Source organism: Hemibagrus wyckioides, linkage group LG03, assembly GCF_019097595.1.
Source record: "Hemibagrus wyckioides isolate EC202008001 linkage group LG03, SWU_Hwy_1.0, whole genome shotgun sequence".
Lineage (NCBI taxonomy): Eukaryota > Metazoa > Chordata > Actinopteri > Siluriformes > Bagridae > Hemibagrus > Hemibagrus wyckioides.
The window spans coordinates 1,745,557-1,770,498 of NC_080712.1; the positions used below are offsets into that span (position 1 = coordinate 1,745,557).

Below are 24,942 nucleotides of genomic sequence, written 5' to 3' on the forward strand. Positions count from 1 at the left end.
TTATATTAATGCACTCACTCTGATATGTTATTGTTTTTTAAAACACTTTGAACTCATGGAACACACTGATGGATTTTATTTCACGTTACATTATCTCCAAACATTATTTACAAAGACACTGCATCAGAGCTGAGGAAGGGAAAGGGGGCGGGGCTTCCAGGAGGTCAGTTATTATTATTGGAGAGTTTAAACCACTTTCACTGTCAGTTATTCCAGACTGACAAGAGGATCTGCTCATCTGCTGTGGAAAAAAAAGAAGACTGCACTGAGTGAGAAGTCGCAGCTCTGATGATAAAGTCTGTTTGTTTCATGCAGAGTGTGTGGTGGTGGATTAATTTCCCAAGACAGCATGTCCTGAAGCAATTAACAATGCTAACATTTAAACAAGAAATAAATTATTACCATCACTTTTAAATAAAGAAACATGAAAAACAAAAGATTAGCTACAGGGAATTCACACACATACACACACACACACACACACATGCACACAAACACATACACACACACACACACACACACACAAACACACACACACAACATTTCATTAACATCAATGCCAACAGCATGACCCGCTTTTTTTCTGAATTCTGTGCCAAGTCCTCCTCCTTTGCAAATAAGATAAGCTCTGCGCTGCATGAACTCTCCCAGCTCAGCGTTAATGTTTAGCCTGATAACCCTTCTCTCAGGGGGCAGGAGCCACAGCGCTTTTCTTCACCCGCCCGTCTTCCACTTGCACTTTATGCTTTTGATCGAGTGACAAAATGGAGGAGACGCTGGAGGAGAAAGTTCCCTCTGAAGTGAAAGTCCCTGAAGATGACCAAGGTACGAATTTCTCTTCAATGACCATCTTCTTCTTCTTCTTGTGTGAAAGTGAACTCATCACATAATGGTATGATTCTGAAGGATCTTACCGTTGCTTTATGTTTATTAGCGGGCAGTAAACGAGCGTGTTGTTGTTATTTCTGTCTGACGTTGTGAAAGTGTTCCTGATGTTCTGTAAATGTTTAATACCTGCAGTCATTTCTGTAATAAACACTTTCACACAATAACATTCAGAACTGGAGCACTGTAATGGATCAGCAGCCTGCACTGACTGACACTCGTTATGAACGCTAATCTTCTGGCTACTTATTAGAATGTCGCCCATTTTAAGGCTTCGTCCCAAATACAAAAACACACAGACTTAATAACAATTCTAATCCTTTGCAATTAATATAGAGTGCTAACTGCTAATCACCTCATTAACTATCATGGTAGAGATCTGTTTCCTAGCAACATTTCTTTGCTAACATTTAATTAATTCGAATATTTGACTTTCTGTGAATCTGTACCATGATTGATCAGCAATACAAAGGAATGAGGGATGTTTTTTTCAGGAGGAACCGGACGGCGGCTCCGGGATCGAGATCTGCTGAGGAAGAGGAAGGCTGAAGCTGAAGAGCGAGCGACTAACCAGTGGGTTTATGGGTAAATTTAGTGCTTGTGAAGTGTAATATGGGCTTATTAGCATCGTAGCACCATTGTAAACAGCACACACTGAACGTCTTTTATTCTACTTTCAGCTGCTTGATTCGAGTCACATGATTGGCACAGAGTGTGCAGAACGTCAGTGTGGAAATGATGGAAATCGGTGTTTAGGAAAATTAGAGTGAGAGAAAACTAGAAAATCGGGACGTGCAACTTTTACAGATTTTATAAGATGATTTGGAATTGAAATGTGGAATTATTTTACATAAACACTGCAGTCGAGTTCAAAAATCATGGGCACAGCACAGTTTGGTGTTCTGATTGGCCGAGAGCTGTACATTGTGTTCTGATTGGCCGAGAGCTGTACAGTGTTTTCTGATTGGCAGAGAGCAGTACAGTGTGTTCTGATTGGCCGAGAGCAGTACAGTGTGTTCTGATTGGCCGAGAGCAGTACAGTGTGTTCTGATTGGCCTAGAGTAGTACAGTGTGTTCTAATTGGCCGAGAGCAGTACAGTGTGTTCTGATTGGCCTAGAGTAGTACAGTGTGTTCTAATTGGCCGAGAGCAGTACAGTGTGTTCTGATTGGCCGAGAGCAGTACAGTGTGTTCTGATTGGCCTAGAGTAGTACAGTGTGTTCTAATTGGCGAGAGCAGTACAGTGTGTTCTGATTGGCCGAGAGTAGCACAGTGTGTTCTGATTGGCCGAGAGCAGTACAGTGTGTTCTGATTGGCTGGGAGTATGAGGAGAATATTGCAATGGTGTATGATCACTTATAAAATAAAATATTTCGCCTTCTGTATGTGTTTTCTTCTGCATGTAGTGGGTTAGATGAATGCTTCTGCAGGTTTTAGTTAAGTGAAATCCAGTGACTTTTCTCTTTGTGAAATCCTGCAGAGCTCAAATCAGTAAGCGAGCGAAGAGAGAGACAAACAACGTTCCACGGAAGAAAGGCAGACCGAGAAAGAACGCTCCTGTGGTAGAACAACAGCCTGAAACCACAGAAGTTCCAGATGCAGGTGAAACAGTGACACCAAGTCCAGCAGAGGAGATGGTTCCAGCTCCACCTTCTGCCCCTGTTTCCACTCTGGATTCTGCCTCCTTTCCTGCCCAAGTGCCTGCTCCTGCTCTGGATCTTCCTCAGCTTCCTGCTGGGGTTTCTGCCCTAATTCCTCTTCCTGTTCCTGAGGTGACTCCAGAGATGAAACCCAGCAGTGAAGCTCTTCTTCAGGAGGTTCTGATCGAAGATCTCGGCCCTGATGAGGAACAGGATAAAGTGGTGCCTGAAGATAAACTTGTAATCAATCAAGGTATTAAACAGCATCCATGCTTTAGATTATAAAGATATAGATTATATGTTGGCTGACCCTGCGCTCTGACCCCAACCTCCAAGGATGGGATATGCGAAGAAAGAATTTCACTGTGCTGTAATGTATATGTGACAAATAAAGGCTGTTTCATTTCATTTCATAATTTAATGTGTTCATGTCAAGTGTCTATGATTTAACCCTGAGAAGTTTAATCCTAGACATCATGAGTCAGGTCAATGTGTGTGTGAAAAAACACTAATGTTCCAGTGGCTCTTAATTACACTTGCTAATCAACAACAGCTGTACATGATATTGATCCAAATTCTTTTCACGTGTGTGTATATACACACATGTACGTGTTCTCGTTGCAGGATTTGTCGAGGAACCGTCAGACATCAACATCTCTGAACAGAATAAAGTGTTCTCAGACACAGTGTTAGCTTCGCCTCAGCCTGACGCTCTACCCGGAAACCTTATCTGAGTAATCCCCAACCGATCCCGGATCTCAGCGTTAACACGATCACATCGGATTTCTCTGGTTAACATTTTCTTTTATAAATTCAAGTTGTGTATATGCGAAATTAGACCAAAAAAACCCCAAAAAAACCCCCAACCAAACAAAAAGGGATGTTTTTTCCTCAAAGGGTTTGCAGCCTGTCTGTAATTTCAATCAGGAACAAATGTATATTTATTAATGTGCCTGTTGCAGTGTGATGTTATTTTCTGTGAACCTGAAGCCATTTTGTTTTTGCTAAATGAATCATTTTAAATAAAAGAGAAAGAGTGAATTTGTAATTCTGTTGTTCTGAGCGTTTATTTCATAACAAATAATTTATAAATATGGAAGAAAATACACTGGGGTAAAAATATAATAGATTAGAAAAACTTTAATTTCTTTAAATGATGATATTTGTGCGGTATTTGAACCTGATGCTTTGCTAATTAAACAAACAAAAACGGGTAAGCTAAAGGGCTAAACCGCCAACTGTCGGTTGTCAATCAATAGTTAAATCCCGCCTCCAGCACTATGATCCAATCAGGGGATCGAGTTTGAATACGAACTAGCCAAGCGTCTCACAGAAGGCGGGAATGATCGGAAAACAGATGGACTGGCGCTTCGTTCTTTAGGGTTTTTTTAAGCAACCCTTTTGTTTTGGGGCATTTATTTTATTAATAAATGTTGATTAAATAGCATAAAATGTCGACACGAGGATCTAAGCGTTTAGTCACGGCTTGTTTATTCGTCTCCCAGATAAATCCCGCCTCCTTGACTTGTGATTGGCTTCCCGGATTAGAACTCACCAATTGACGGACAGAGTTTGAATACGAATAAGCCAAACGTAGCGCAGAAGGCGGGAAAGTATTAGCCAATCCCAGTTCAGCAGGCGAGGTTCTTACTGTCCAATCTTAGAGCGGGAGGGCGGGGCTTTAACAGAATGCGGAAGTGAGCGAACGTCACACTTGCTGACGGAAACACTAAGGAAACCTGCTGTACAGAACTGATCTGGTATTTAGGGTTACACAATCAAACCAGAACACTCCTGCAGTCCAGATCTGCGTCTTTATTCGAATTATTTGAAAATTGAATTAAGTGTAAAATGTCGGCGGGCACGTGCACCTGCTCAGAACACGTGCAGTGGCTCAAACATCAAGTTTCAGTCATGAGGAGAGAGATGAAGAACCTCAGGTAGGTGGATGCACATAAGCTCCGCCCACCACACAGGTCACTCTGGGGGCGGTTAATCATGTAGTTCATCTCCATCTGTGCACTAAGTATTGGCACCTTTAAGGTGGAGAACCTTTGGGAGGATCAGTGGTGTGTGTGTGTGTGTGTGTGTGATGTTTGTAGGCAGTATGTGGAGAGTTCAGTTCGAGCCCACAGGAAACACATGGCGTCCCTGCAGTCCACACTGAAGGATCTTCTCGATAAAAAGCAGATGATGAAGAAGAGTCCATCATCCTCCTCCTCAGCTGGGACAGATCTGTCATTAGAGAGAGGTTAACACATCATTCACCTCCTGTCACATCCCCTGTGTCTCACCTGTGTCTGACCTGTCACATCCCCTGTGTCTCACCTGTGTCTTACCTGTCACATCCCCTGTGTCTCACCTGTCACATCCCCTGTGTCTCACCTGTGTCTTACCTGTCACATCCCCTGTGTCTCACCTGTGTCTTACCTGTCACATCCCCTGTGTCTCACCTGTGTCTCACCTGTCTCACCTGTGTCTTACCTGTCACATCCCCTGTGTCTCACCTGTGTCTTACCTGTCACATCCCCTGTGTCTCACCTGTCACATCCCCTGTGTCTCACCTGTGTCTCACCTGTGTCTTACCTGTCACATCCCCTGTGTCTCACCTGTGTCTTACCTGTCACATCCCCTGTGTCTCACCTGTCACATCCCCTGTGTCTCACCTGTGTCTCACCTGTCACATCCCCTGTGTCTCACCTGTGTCTCACCTGTGTCTCACCTGTCACATCCCCCGTGTCTCACCTGTGTCTCATCTATCACATCCCCTGTGTCTCACCTGTGTCTCCTATAGTTCTGCTCACATGAGAGCTGAGGAACATGTGTCCAGATGTGAGACAGCTGTTCTGAATGACACTCTATTTGTCCTCACTGATGGGTGGAAGATGTTGCCATGGTTACATTGACCTAGCTAGCTAGCATAGAGCCACCCAAAAGACAACAAACGGAACTTTCTAGTAAGTGTTAGTTAGTTTAGTTGGTTATCTGAGAAGCGAGTGAGTTTGTGGAGGAGGAGCTGTTTAAATATAACATCACAGGGGAAAATCCAGAGCAGGTCACATGGTGAGGGTGTCTCCTGAATCAGTGTGAGGTTTTTAACCCGTGTCCAGTCTACACACACACACACACGGGTCAGAAGCCAGGAGTACATCACGTTAACTAGTCAGTTAATGTTGCATATCTTCCCTCCTTTTCCTCTTCTCTCAGGTCATATCCGCACCGTCCCCATCGGCTACATCACTTCCTGTTTCACTCAGAAGAACGGCACTCCGAGACAGCCGGCCGTCTGCGGCTCATCCCGCGCTCGACTCCAAATCCGGTCCTCTGTGTTCAACAACCCTGAACACGCTCTCACCGGCCTGCAGCACTACTCCCATGTCTGGTGTGTGTCTGTCTGTCTGTCTGTCTGTGTGTGTGTGTGTGTGTGTGTGTGTGTGTATCAGTTTCTGTGTTAATGTTCTGATTAGGATTTAAAATTCAGGAATCATTTAAGAAGTGAAGCGAGAATCCAGGATCTGATTCTAAAATTCAATTCAGGTTTCAGAATAAAAACAAAACATTAGTGAATCCTGTGCTGGAGCAGAAACATAGATGTAACACACACTAACACACTACACCACACACTAACACACTACACCACACACTACACCACACACTAACACACTACACCACACACTAACACACTACACCACACACTACACCACACACTACACCACACACTAACACACTACACCACACACTACACCACACACTAACACACTACACCACACACTACACCACACACTAACACACTACACCACACACTACACCACACACTAACACACTACACCACACACTACACCACACACTAAACCACACACTAACACACCACACTACACCACACACTACACCACACACTACACCACACACTACACTAACACACTACACCACACACTAACACACTACACCACACACTACACCACACACTAACACACTACACCACACACTACACCACACACTAACACACTACACCACACACTACACCACACACTAACACACTACACCACACACTAAACCACACACTAACACACCACACTACACCACACACTAACACACTACACCACACACTACACCACACACTAACACACTACACCACACACTAACACACTACACCACACACTACACCACACACTACACCACACACTAACACACTACACCACACACTACACCACACACTAACACACTACACCACACACTAACACACTACACCACACACTACACCACACACTAACACACTACACCACACACTACACCACACACTACACCACACACTAACACACTACACCACACACTACACCACACACTAACACACTACACCACACACTACACCACACACTAACACACTACACCACACACTACACCACACACTACACCACACACTAACACACTACACCACACACTAACACACTACACCACACACTACACCACACACTACACCACACACTACACCACACACTACACCACACACTAACACACTACACCACACACTACACCACACACTAACACACTACACCACACACTAACACACTACACCACACACTAACACACTACACCACACACTACACCACACACTAACACACTACACCACACACTACACCACACACTAACACACTACACCACACACTAACACACTACACCACACACTACACCACACACTAACACACTACACCACACACTAACACACTACACCACACACTACATCACACAATATGATACACTAACACACACTACATCACACAATATGATACACTAACACACACTACATCACACAATATGATACACTAACACACACTACATCACACAATATGATACACTAACACACACACTACATCACACAATATGATACACTAACACACACTACATCACACAATATGATACACTAACACACACACTACATCACACAATATGATACACTAACACACACACTACATCACACAATATGATACACTAACACACACTACATCACACAATATGATACACTAACACACACTACATCACACAATATGATACACTAACACACACACTACATCACACAATATGATACACTAACACACACACTACATCACACAATATGATACACTAACACACACACTACATCACACAATATGATACACTAACACACACTACATCACACAATATGATACACTAACACACACACTACATCACACAATATGATACACTAACACACACACTACATCACACAATATGATACACTAACACACACACTACATCACACAATATGATACACTAACACACACACTACATCACACAATATGATACACTAACACACACTACATCACACAATATGATACACTAACACACACACTACATCACACAATATGATACACTAACACACACACTACATCACACAATATGATACACTAACACACACACTACATCACACAATATGATACACTAACACACACTACATCACACAATATGATACACTAACACACACACTACATCACACAATATGATACACTAACACACACACTACATCACACAATATGATACACTAACACACACACTACATCACACAATATGATACACTAACACACACTACATCACACAATATGATACACTAACACACACACTACATCACACAATATGATACACTAACACACACTACATCACACAATATGATACACTAACACACACACTACATCACACAATATGATACACTAACACACACACTACATCACACAATATGATACACTAACACACACTACATCACACAATATGATACACTAACACACACTACATCACACAATATGATACACTAACACACACACTACATCACACAATATGATACACTAACACACACTACATCACACAATATGATACACTAACACACACACTACATCACACAATATGATACACTAACACACACACTACATCACACAATATGATACACTAACACACACACTACATCACACAATATGATACACTAACACACACACTACATCACACAATATGATACACTAACACACACACTACATCACACAATATGATACACTAACACACACACTACATCACACAATATGATACACTAACACACACACTACATCACACAATATGATACACTAACACACACACTACATCACACAATATGATACACTAACACACACACTACATCACACAATATGATACACTAACACACACACTACATCACACAATATGATACACTAACACACACACTACATCACACAATATGATACACTAACACACACACTACATCACACAATATGATACACTAACACACACACTACATCACACAATATGATACACTAACACACACACTACATCACACAATATGATACACTAACACACACTACATCACACAATATGATACACTAACACACACACTACATCACACAATATGATACACTAACACACACTACATCACACAATATGATACACTAACACACACACTACATCACACAATATGATACACTAACACACACTACATCACACAATATGATACACTAACACACACACTACATCACACAATATGATACACTAACACACACACTACATCACACAATATGATACACTAACACACACACTACATCACACAATATGATACACTAACACACACACTACATCACACAATATGATACACTAACACACACACTACATCACACAATATGATACACTAACACACACACTACATCACACAATATGATACACTAACACACACACTACATCACACAATATGATACACTAACACACACACTACATCACACAATATGATACACTAACACACACACTACATCACACAATATGATACACTAACACACACACTACATCACACAATATGATACACTAACACACACACTACATCACACAATATGATACACTAACACACACACTACATCACACAATATGATACACTAACACACACACTACATCACACAATATGATACACTAACACACACACTACATCACACAATATGATACACTAACACACACACTACATCACACAATATGATACACTAACACACACACTACATCACACAATATGATACACTAACACACACACTACATCACACAATATGATACACTAACACACACTACATCACACAATATGATACACTAACACACACTACATCACACAATATGATACACTAACACACACACTACATCACACAATATGATACACTAACACACACACTACATCACACAATATGATACACTAACACACACTACATCACACAATATGATACACTAACACACACACTACATCACACAATATGATACACTAACACACACTACATCACACAATATGATACACTAACACACACACTACATCACACAATATGATACACTAACACACACTACATCACACAATATGATACACTAACACACACACTACATCACACAATATGATACACTAACACACACACTACATCACACAATATGATACACTAACACACACACTACATCACACAATATGATACACTAACACACACACTACATCACACAATATGATACACTAACACACACTACATCACACAATATGATACACTAACACACACACTACATCACACAATATGATACACTAACACACACACTACATCACACAATATGATACACTAACACACACACTACATCACACAATATGATACACTAACACACACTACATCACACAATATGATACACTAACACACACACTACATCACACAATATGATACACTAACACACACACTACATCACACAATATGATACACTAACACACACACTACATCACACAATATGATACACTAACACACACACTACATCACACAATATGATACACTAACACACACACTACATCACACAATATGATACACTAACACACACACTACATCACACAATATGATACACTAACACACACACTACATCACACAATATGATACACTAACACACACACTACATCACACAATATGATACACTAACACACACACTACATCACACAATATGATACACTAACACACACACTACATCACACAATATGATACACTAACACACACACTACATCACACAATATGATACACTAATACACACTACATCACACAATATGATACACTAACACACACACTACATCACACAATATGATACACTAACACACACACTACATCACACAATATGATACACTAACACACACACTACATCACACAATATGATACACTAACACACACACTACATCACACAATATGATACACTAACACACACACTACATCACACAATATGATACACTAACACACACACTACATCACACAATATGATACACTAACACACACTACATCACACAATATGATACACTAACACACACACTACATCACACAATATGATACACTAACACACACACTACATCACACAATATGATACACTAACACACACACTACATCACACAATATGATACACTAACACACACACTACATCACACAATATGATACACTAACACACACACTACATCACACAATATGATACACTAACACACACTACATCACACAATATGATACACTAACACACACTACATCACACAATATGATACACTAACACACACACTACATCACACAATATGATACACTAACACACACTACATCACACAATATGATACACTAACACACACACTACATCACACAATATGATACACTAACACACACACTACATCACACAATATGATACACTAACACACACACTACATCACACAATATGATACACTAACACACACTACATCACACAATATGATACACTAACACACACACTACATCACACAATATGATACACTAACACACACACTACATCACACAATATGATACACTAACACACACACTACATCACACAATATGATACACTAACACACACACTACATCACACAATATGATACACTAACACACACACTACATCACACAATATGATACACTAACACACACACTACATCACACAATATGATACACTAACACACACACTACATCACACAATATGATACACTAACACACACACTACATCACACAATATGATACACTAACACACACTACATCACACAATATGATACACTAACACACACACTACATCACACAATATGATACACTAACACACACTACATCACACAATATGATACACTAACACACACACTACATCACACAATATGATACACTAACACACACACTACATCACACAATATGATACACTAACACACACACTACATCACACAATATGATACACTAACACACACACTACATCACACAATATGATACACTAACACACACACTACATCACACAATATGATACACTAACACACACACTACATCACACAATATGATACACTAACACACACTACATCACACAATATGATACACTAACACACACACTACATCACACAATATGATACACTAACACACACTACATCACACAATATGATACACTAACACACACACTACATCACACAATATGATACACTAACACACACACTACATCACACAATATGATACACTAACACACACACTACATCACACAATATGATACACTAACACACACACTACATCACACAATATGATACACTAACACACACACTACATCACACAATATGATACACTAACACACACACTACATCACACAATATGATACACTAACACACACACTACATCACACAATATGATACACTAACACACACACTACATCACACAATATGATACACTAACACACACACTACATCACACAATATGATACACTAACACACACACTACATCACACAATATGATACACTAACACACACACTACATCACACAATATGATACACTAACACACACACTACATCACACAATATGATACACTAACACACACACTACATCACACAATATGATACACTAACACACACACTACATCACACAATATGATACACTAACACACACACTACATCACACAATATGATACACTAACACACACTACATCACACAATATGATACACTAACACACACTACATCACACAATATGATACACTAACACACACACTACATCACACAATATGATACACTAACACACACTACATCACACAATATGATACACTAACACACACACTACATCACACAATATGATACACTAACACACACACTACATCACACAATATGATACACTAACACACACACTACATCACACAATATGATACACTAACACACACTACATCACACAATATGATACACTAACACACACACTACATCACACAATATGATACACTAACACACACACTACATCACACAATATGATACACTAACACACACACTACATCACACAATATGATACACTAACACACACACTACATCACACAATATGATACACTAACACACACACTACATCACACAATATGATACACTAACACACACACTACATCACACAATATGATACACTAACACACACACTACATCACACAATATGATACACTAACACACACACTACATCACACAATATGATACACTAACACACACTACATCACACAATATGATACACTAACACACACACTACATCACACAATATGATACACTAACACACACACTACATCACACAATATGATACACTAACACACACACTACATCACACAATATGATACACTAACACACACACTACATCACACAATATGATACACTAACACACACACTACATCACACAATATGATACACTAACACACACACTACATCACACAATATGATACACTAACACACACTACATCACACAATATGATACACTAACACACACACTACATCACACAATATGATACACTAACACACACACTACATCACACAATATGATACACTAACACACACACTACATCACACAATATGATACACTAACACACACTACATCACACAATATGATACACTAACACACACTACATCACACAATATGATACACTAACACACACTACATCACACAATATGATACACTAACACACACACTACATCACACAATATGATACACTAACACACACACTACATCACACAATATGATACACTAACACACACACTACATCACACAATATGATACACTAACACACACACTACATCACACAATATGATACACTAACACACACACTACATCACACAATATGATACACTAACACACACACTACATCACACAATATGATACACTAACACACACACTACATCACACAATATGATACACTAACACACACACTACATCACACAATATGATACACTAACACACACACTACATCACACAATATGATACACTAACACACACACTACATCACACAATATGATACACTAACACACACACTACATCACACAATATGATACACTAACACACACACTACATCACACAATATGATACACTAACACACACTACATCACACAATATGATACACTAACACACACACTACATCACACAATATGATACACTAACACACACACTACATCACACAATATGATACACTAACACACACACTACATCACACAATATGATACACTAACACACACACTACATCACACAATATGATACACTAACACACACACTACATCACACAATATGATACACTAACACACACACTACATCACACAATATGATACACTAACACACACACTACATCACACAATATGATACACTAACACACACTACATCACACAATATGATACACTAACACACACACTACATCACACAATATGATACACTAACACACACTACATCACACAATATGATACACTAACACACACACTACATCACACAATATGATACACTAACACACACTACATCACACAATATGATACACTAACACACACTACATCACACAATATGATACACTAACACACACACTACATCACACAATATGATACACTAACACACACACTACATCACACAATATGATACACTAACACACACTACATCACACAATATGATACACTAACACACACACTACATCACACAATATGATACACTAACACACACACTACATCACACAATATGATACACTAACACACACACTACATCACACAATATGATACACTAACACACACTACATCACACAATATGATACACTAACACACACACTACATCACACAATATGATACACTAACACACACACTACATCACACAATATGATACACTAACACACACACTACATCACACAATATGATACACTAACACACACACTACATCACACAATATGATACACTAACACACACACTACATCACACAATATGATACACTAACACACACACTACATCACACAATATGATACACTAACACACACACTACATCACACAATATGATACACTAACACACACACTACATCACACAATATGATACACTAACACACACACTACATCACACAATATGATACACTAACACACACACTACATCACACAATATGATACACTAACACACACACTACATCACACAATATGATACACTAACACACACACTACATCACACAATATGATACACTAACACACACTACATCACACAATATGATACACTAACACACACACTACATCACACAATATGATACACTAACACACACTACATCACACAATATGATACACTAACACACACACTACATCACACAATATGATACACTAACACACACTACATCACACAATATGATACACTAACACACACACTACATCACACAATATGATACACTAACACACACACTACATCACACAATATGATACACTAACACACACACTACATCACACAATATGATACACTAACACACACACTACATCACACAATATGATACACTAACACACACACTACATCACACAATATGATACACTAACACACACACTACATCACACAATATGATACACTAACACACACACTACATCACACAATATGATACACTAACACACACACTACATCACACAATATGATACACTAACACACACACTACATCACACAATATGATACACTAACACACACACTACATCACACAATATGATACACTAACACACACACTACATCACACAATATGATACACTAACACACACACTACATCACACAATATGATACACTAACACACACACTACATCACACAATATGATACACTAACACACACACTACATCACACAATATGATACACTAACACACACACTACATCACACAATATGATACACTAACACACACACTACATCACACAATATGATACACTAACACACACACTACATCACACAATATGATACACTAACACACACACTACATCACACAATATGATACACTAACACACACACTACATCACACAATATGATACACTAACACACACACTACATCACACAATATGATACACTAACACACACACTACATCACACAATATGATACACTAACACACACACTACATCACACAATATGATACACTAACACACACACTACATCACACAATATGATACACTAACACACACACTACATCACACAATATGATACACTAACACACACACTACATCACACAATATGATACACTAACACACACACTACATCACACAATATGATACACTAACACACACACTACATCACACAATATGATACACTAACACACACTACATCACACAATATGATACACTAACACACACACTACATCACACAATATGATACACTAACACACACACTACATCACACAATATGATACACTAACACACACACTACATCACACAATATGATACACTAACACACACACTACATCACACAATATGATACACTAACACACACTACATCACACAATATGATACACTAACACACACTACATCACACAATATGATACACTAACACACACTACATCACACAATATGATACACTAACACACACACTACATCACACAATATGATACACTAACACACACTACATCACACAATATGATACACTAACACACACACTACATCACACAATATGATACACTAACACACACACTACATCACACAATATGATACACTAACACACACACTACATCACACAATATGATACACTAACACACACTACATCACACAATATGATACACTAACACACACACTACATCACACAATATGATACACTAACACACACACTACATCACACAATATGATACACTAACACACACTACATCACACAATATGATACACTAACACACACACTACATCACACAATATGATACACTAACACACACTACATCACACAATATGATACACTAACACACACACTACATCACACAATATGATACACTAACACACACACTACATCACACAATATGATACACTAACACACACACTACATCACACAATATGATACACTAACACACACACTACATCACACAATATGATACACTAACACACACACTACATCACACAATATGATACACTAACACACACTACATCACACAATATGATACACTAACACACACACTACATCACACAATATGATACACTAACACACACACTACATCACACAATATGATACACTAACACACACTACATCACACAATATGATACACTAACACACACACTACATCACACAATATGATACACTAACACACACTACATCACACAATATGATACACTAACACACACACTACATCACACAATATGATACACTAACACACACACTACATCACACAATATGATACACTAACACACACACTACATCACACAATATGATACACTAACACACACTACATCACACAATATGATACACTAACACACACACTACATCACACAATATGATACACTAACACACACACTACATCACACAATATGATACACTAACACACACACTACATCACACAATATGATACACTAACACACACTACATCACACAATATGATACACTAACACACACACTACATCACACAATATGATACACTAACACACACACTACATCACACAATATGATACACTAACACACACACTACATCACACAATATGATACACTAACACACACACTACATCACACAATATGATACACTAACACACACTACATCACACAATATGATACACTAACACACACACTACATCACACAATATGATACACTAACACACACACTACATCACACAATATGATACACTAACACACACACTACATCACACAATATGATACACTAACACACACTACATCACACAATATGATACACTAACACACACACTACATCACACAATATGATACACTAACACACACACTACATCACACAATATGATACACTAACACACACACTACATCACACAATATGATACACTAACACACACACTACATCACACAATATGATACACTAACACACACACTACATCACACAATATGATACACTAACACACACACTACATCACACAATATGATACACTAACACACACTACATCACACAATATGATACACTAACACACACACTACATCACACAATATGATACACTAACACACACACTACATCACACAATATGATACACTAACACACACACTACATCACACAATATGATACACTAACACACACACTACATCACACAATATGATACACTAACACACACACTACATCACACAATATGATACACTAACACACACACTACATCACACAATATGATACACTAACACACACACTACATCACACAATATGATACACTAACACACACACTACATCACACAATATGATACACTAACACACACACTACATCACACAATATGATACACTAACACACACTACATCACACAATATGATACACTAACACACACTACATCACACAATATGATACACTAACACACACACTACATCACACAATATGATACACTAACACACACTACATCACACAATATGATACACTAACACACACACTACATCACACAATATGATACACTAACACACACACTACATCACACAATATGATACACTAACACACACTACATCACACAATATGATACACTAACACACACTACATCACACAATATGATACACTAACACACACTACATCACACAATATGATACACTAACACACACACTACATCACACAATATGATACACTAACACACACTACATCACACAATATGATACACTAACACACACACTACATCACACAATATGATACACTAACACACACTACATCACACAATATGATACACTAACACACACACTACATCACACAATATGATACACTAACACACACACTACATCACACAATATGATACACTAACACACACACTACATCACACAATATGATACACTAACACACACACTACATCACACAATATGATACACTAACACACACACTACATCACACAATATGATACACTAACACACACTACATCACACAATATGATACACTAACACACACACTACATCACACAATATGATACACTAACACACACACTACATCACACAATATGATACACTAACACACACACTACATCACACAATATGATACACTAACACACACACTACATCACACAATATGATACACTAACACACACACTACATCACACAATATGATACACTAACACACACACTACATCACACAATATGATACACTAACACACACACTACATCACACAATATGATACACTAACACACACACTACATCACACAATATGATACACTAACACACACACTACATCACACAATATGATACACTAACACACACACTACATCACACAATATGATACACTAACACACACTACATCACACAATATGATACACTAACACACACACTACATCACACAATATGATACACTAACACACACTACATCACACAATATGATACACTAACACACACACTACATCACACAATATGATACACTAACACACACACTACATCACACAATATGATACACTAACACACACACTACATCACACAATATGATACACTAACACACACACTACATCACACAATATGATACACTAACACACACACTACATCACACAATATGATACACTAACACACACACTACATCACACAATATGATACACTAACACACACACTACATCACACAATATGATACACTAACACACACACTACATCACACAATATGATACACTAACACACACACTACATCACACAATATGATACACTAACACACACACTACATCACACAATATGATACACTAACACACACACTACATCACACAATATGATACACTAACACACACACTACATCACACAATATGATACACTAACACACACACTACATCACACAATATGATACACTAACACACACACTACATCACACAATATGATACACTAACACACACACTACATCACACAATATGATACACTAACACACACACTACATCACACAATATGATACACTAACACACACACTACATCACACAATATGATACACTAACACACACACTACATCACACAATATGATACACTAACACACACTACATCACACAATATGATACACTAACACACACACTACATCACACAATATGATACACTAACACACACACTACATCACACAATATGATACACTAACACACACACTACATCACACAATATGATACACTAACACACACACTACATCACACAATATGATACACTAACACACACTACATCACACAATATGATACACTAACACACACTACATCACACAATATGATACACTAACACACACACTACATCACACAATATGATACACTAACACACACACTACATCACACAATATGATACACTAACACACACACTACATCACACAATATGATACACTAACACACACACTACATCACACAATATGATACACTAACACACACACTACATCACACAATATGATACACTAACACACACTACATCACACAATATGATACACTAACACACACACTACATCACACAATATGATACACTAACACACACTACATCACACAATATGATACACTAACACACACACTACATCACACAATATGATACACTAACACACACACTACATCACACAATATGATACACTAACACACACACTACATCACACAATATGATACACTAACACACACTACATCACACAATATGATACACTAACACACACTACATCACACAATATGATACACTAACACACACTACATCACACAATATGATACACTAATACACACTACATCACACAATATGATACACTAACACACACACTACATCACACAATATGATACACTAACACACACACTACATCACACAATATGATACACTAACACACACACTACATCACACAATATGATACACTAACACACACACTACATCACACAATATGATACACTAACACACACTACATCACACAATATGATACACTAACACACACTACACCACATACTACACCACACCACACACTACACCACACTACACTACACCACACACTACACTACACCACACCACACTGCACTACACCACACACTACACCACACACTACACTACACCAAACCACACCACACTACACCACACACTACACCACACCACACTACACCACCCCCTACACCACACCACACCACACCCTACACTATGCCACACTACACTACAGGAAACATCACACTGGTTAATCAGTTCCTCTGTTCCTCCTGTCCTGGTCCAGGCTCATCTTTCTCTTCCATAAGAATGGACACATGAGGTATAAAGCTAAGGTGAAGCCTCCTCGTCTGAACGGAAAGAGAGTGGGGGTGTATTCTACACGCAGTCCTCACAGACCCAACGTCATCGGCCTCACACTCGCTAAACTGGACACTATCACAGGTCAGGACACACAACACACACACACAGGTCAGGACACACAATACACACACACTCAGGTCAGGACACACATACATACTCAGGTCAGGACACACAACACACACACACACACACACACACACTCAGGTCAGGACACACAACACACATACACACTCAGGTCAGGACACACAACACACACACTCAGGTCAGGACACACAACACACTCACACACTCAGGTCAGGACACACAACACACTCAGGTCAGGACACACAACACACATACACACTCAGGTCAGGACACACAACACACATACACACTCAGGTCAGGACACACAACACACATACACACTCAGGTCAGGACACACAACACACTCAGGTCAGGACACACAACACACATACACACTCAGGTCAGGACACACAACACACATACACACTCAGGTCAGGACACACAACACACATACACACTCAGGTCAGGACACACAACACACACACACACTCAGGTCAGGACACACAACACACATACACACTCAGGTCAGGACACACAACACACACACTCAGGTCAGGACACACAACACACACACACTCAGGTCAGGACACACAACACACACACTCAGGTCAGGACACACAACACACACACTCAGGTCAGGACACACAACACACACACACACTCAGGTCAGGACACACAACACACACACACACTCAGGTCAGGACACACAACACACACACTCAGGTCAGGACACACAACACACACACTCAGGTCAGGACACACAACACACACACTCAGGTCAGGACACACAACACACATACACACTCAGGTCAGGACACACAACACACTCAGGTCAGGACACACAACACACACACACACTCAGGTCAGGACACACAACACACACACACACTCAGGTCAGGACACACAACACACACACTCAGGTCAGGACACACAACACACACACTCAGGTCAGGACACACAACACACACACTCAGGTCAGGACACACAACACACTCAGGTCAGGACACACAACACACACACACACTCAGGTCAGGACACACAACACATACACACTCAGGTCAGGACACACAACACATACACACTCAGGTCAGGACACACAACACACACACACACACTCAGGTCAGGACACACAACACACACACACACTCAGGTCAGGACACATAACACACACACACATTCAGGTCAGGACACACAACACATACACACTCAGGTCAGGACACACAACACACACACACACACTCAGATCAGGACACACAACACACACACTCAGGTCAGGACACACAAGACACACTCAGGTCAGGACACACAACACACACACACACTCAGGTCAGGACACACAACACACACACTCAGGTCAGGACACACAAGACACACTCAGGTCAGGACACACAACACACACTCAGGTCAGAACACACAACACACACACTCAGGTCAGAACACACAACACACACACTCAGGTCAGGACACACAACACACACTCAGGTCAGAACACACAACACACACACTCAGGTCAGAACACACAACACACACACTCAGGTCAGAACACACAACACACACTCAGGTCAGAACACACAACACATTATTCAGGTCAGAACACATGATTGTTAACTGTATCTTCATCATGGCTGTTGTATTATCTTTGTGTGTTTAACTCACATAACAACAAAAACAACATTAATAACACTGTGACATCACACACTTCAGTGCAGCAATAATCAACCAGTCCAGTACTGTGGAGGGCAGAGGCCACGCCTCCTTAACACTGACTGACCCACAGAGGCCAGGCCTCCTTAACACTGACTGACCCACAGAGGCCACGCCTCCTTAACACTGACTGACCCACAGAGGCCACGCCTCCTTAACACTGACTGACCCACAGAGGCCAGGCCTCCTTAACACTGACTGACCCACAGAGGCCACGCCTCCTTAACACTGACTGACCCACAGAGGCCACGCCTCCTTAACACTGACTGACCCACAGAGGCCACGCCTCCTTAACACTGACTGACCCACAGAGGCCACGCCTCCTTAACACTGACTGACCCACAGAGGCCACGCCTCCTTAACACTGACTGACCCACAGAGGCCACGCCTCCTTAACACTGACTGACCCACAGAGGCCACGCCTCCTTAACACTGACTGACCCACAGAGGCCACGCCTCCTTAACACTGACTGACCCATAGAGGCCACGCCTCCTTAACACTGACTGACCCACAGAGGCCACGCCTCCTTAACACTGACTGACCCACAGAGGCCACGCCTCCTTAACACTGACTGACTGACCCACAGAGGCCACGCCCCCTCATGTCTGTGCTCTGCTGTTCTGCAGGTGATGTCCTGAACCTGTCAGGTGTGGATCTGATCTCCGGCACCCCTGTACTGGACATTAAACCCTACATTCCCGAGTATGACTCTCCACTCACACACAGCGCACTGACCACAGAGCCGCAACACCAGCAGGAAGTGCTCTCTGACACACCTGACACACCCGAGGAACCGGAGCGTCTGGAGAGCTTGTGCGTCTCCTCGTCTGAAGAGCAGCTGGGTGAGGATGAGGGTGAGGTTGATGAGGGTGAGGGTGCAGCAGGACGTGGTGTGAGCACTGTGATGGAGGAGCTGAGGGAGTTTCTCCTGCAGGGAGATGAAGATCAACACACCAACACAGCCCAGGAGGAAGAGGAGGAGGAGGAAGAGGAGGAGGTGTGTGAGACGAACAGCAGAGTCGCTTCCTGGATCAGAAAACCTCCAGTAGATCCTCTGAGTGTGAGATTCACTCCTACTGCAGAGCGACAACTCGCCCACTTCCTGCCACCTCACTGCTCAGGTCTTTCTCTCTCTCACACACACACACACACACACACACACACACACACACACCCCTGTCCAGCTGTGTCTTTTATAAAACCTAATTACTCTTATTAATTATAAAGTGTTCAGTACATACAGATTAATCCTAAAAAATAATCAGACTCATCACTAATAATATTTCAGTGTGCAGATTTCAGCTTTCATTTCCAGACATTTACATCTCTTTCTTGGACTTCTGCTCACTTGTGGTCACTTGTGGTCAGATGGGTGGGGCTTCAAACAGAAGGTGTCATGTTCTGAGTTTGTGAACATGTCTAGCCGTAAATATCTGGAAGAGAAAAGCTGAAATTCTGCTCTGTCGTCTCATCTTCATCTGTTACTCTCAAAGCCAAGTGTTTTCAGGAGTAAGCAAAAAGAATATAGAAGGTTTTGCTGTTCCAATACTTATGGAGAGGGCAGTAAATCCTGTCGTGAGTGTGAAACCCTCTGGTGTGCTGTCGTGTGTTTCAGACACGGGAAGGCCGAAGTTCCGTTTTTTTAACGGTCCTGAGGAAGCCGCCGCCGCCATCCGGGGAGTTTTATCAGCTGACCCCAGGTCTGTGTACCGGAGAAAGCGCTGCAGCGATCGCCTCTTCTTCTTCAGTCTGGACACGGCTCACATCACCTGCTGGTTCGGGGACGGATTCGCTGAAGTGTTGTGCGTCCGCCCCATCATGAACCCGGAGGGAGGAGCTCAGGGTCCGAGAGAACCGCCCCCTGTCTCCTCCTCTCAAATATAAACTCTCTAATATATACATGTAATATCCTGTGAGTGTGTGTGTGTGTGTGTGTGTTCAATTCATTATTCAAATGTCCTAGAGCTTTCCTTTGATCATTAAGATGCCAGAGATCTTGCTGTGTTAAATCAAATAAAATCAACTCTTCTTATTGATCTGCTGTAGACTTG

At 40.3% G+C, this 24,942-nt stretch overlaps 2 protein-coding genes across 3 annotated transcripts; both read left to right on the forward strand.

Moving 5' to 3' along the window:
* The first annotated feature begins 642 nt into the window (after nt 1-642).
* hemgn (hemogen) lies at nt 643-3,572 on the forward strand. Of its 2 annotated transcripts, none has more exons than XM_058378337.1 (4): nt 643-825; nt 1,380-1,470; nt 2,365-2,777; nt 3,149-3,572. In XM_058378337.1, the coding sequence occupies exons 1-4, from the start codon at nt 765-767 to the stop codon at nt 3,256-3,258; spliced, it is 675 nt and encodes a 224-aa protein (XP_058234320.1). In that variant the 5' UTR covers nt 643-764; the 3' UTR covers nt 3,259-3,572. The 2 variants fall into 2 exon arrangements, with proteins under 2 accessions (XP_058234320.1, XP_058234330.1); XM_058378347.1 differs by having other exon boundaries at nt 649-825; nt 1,380-1,458.
* Nucleotides 3,573-4,082: 510 nt separating this feature from the next.
* On the forward strand, nt 4,083-24,927 carry trmo (tRNA methyltransferase O). The gene is made up of 6 exons (XM_058379132.1): nt 4,083-4,464; nt 4,627-4,775; nt 5,732-5,906; nt 21,047-21,204; nt 23,518-24,012; nt 24,507-24,927. Exons 1-6 carry the CDS (start codon nt 4,376-4,378, stop codon nt 24,773-24,775), a joined length of 1,335 nt encoding a protein of 444 aa, XP_058235115.1. The 5' UTR covers nt 4,083-4,375; the 3' UTR covers nt 24,776-24,927.
* The last annotated feature ends 15 nt before the right edge of the window (nt 24,928-24,942 follow it).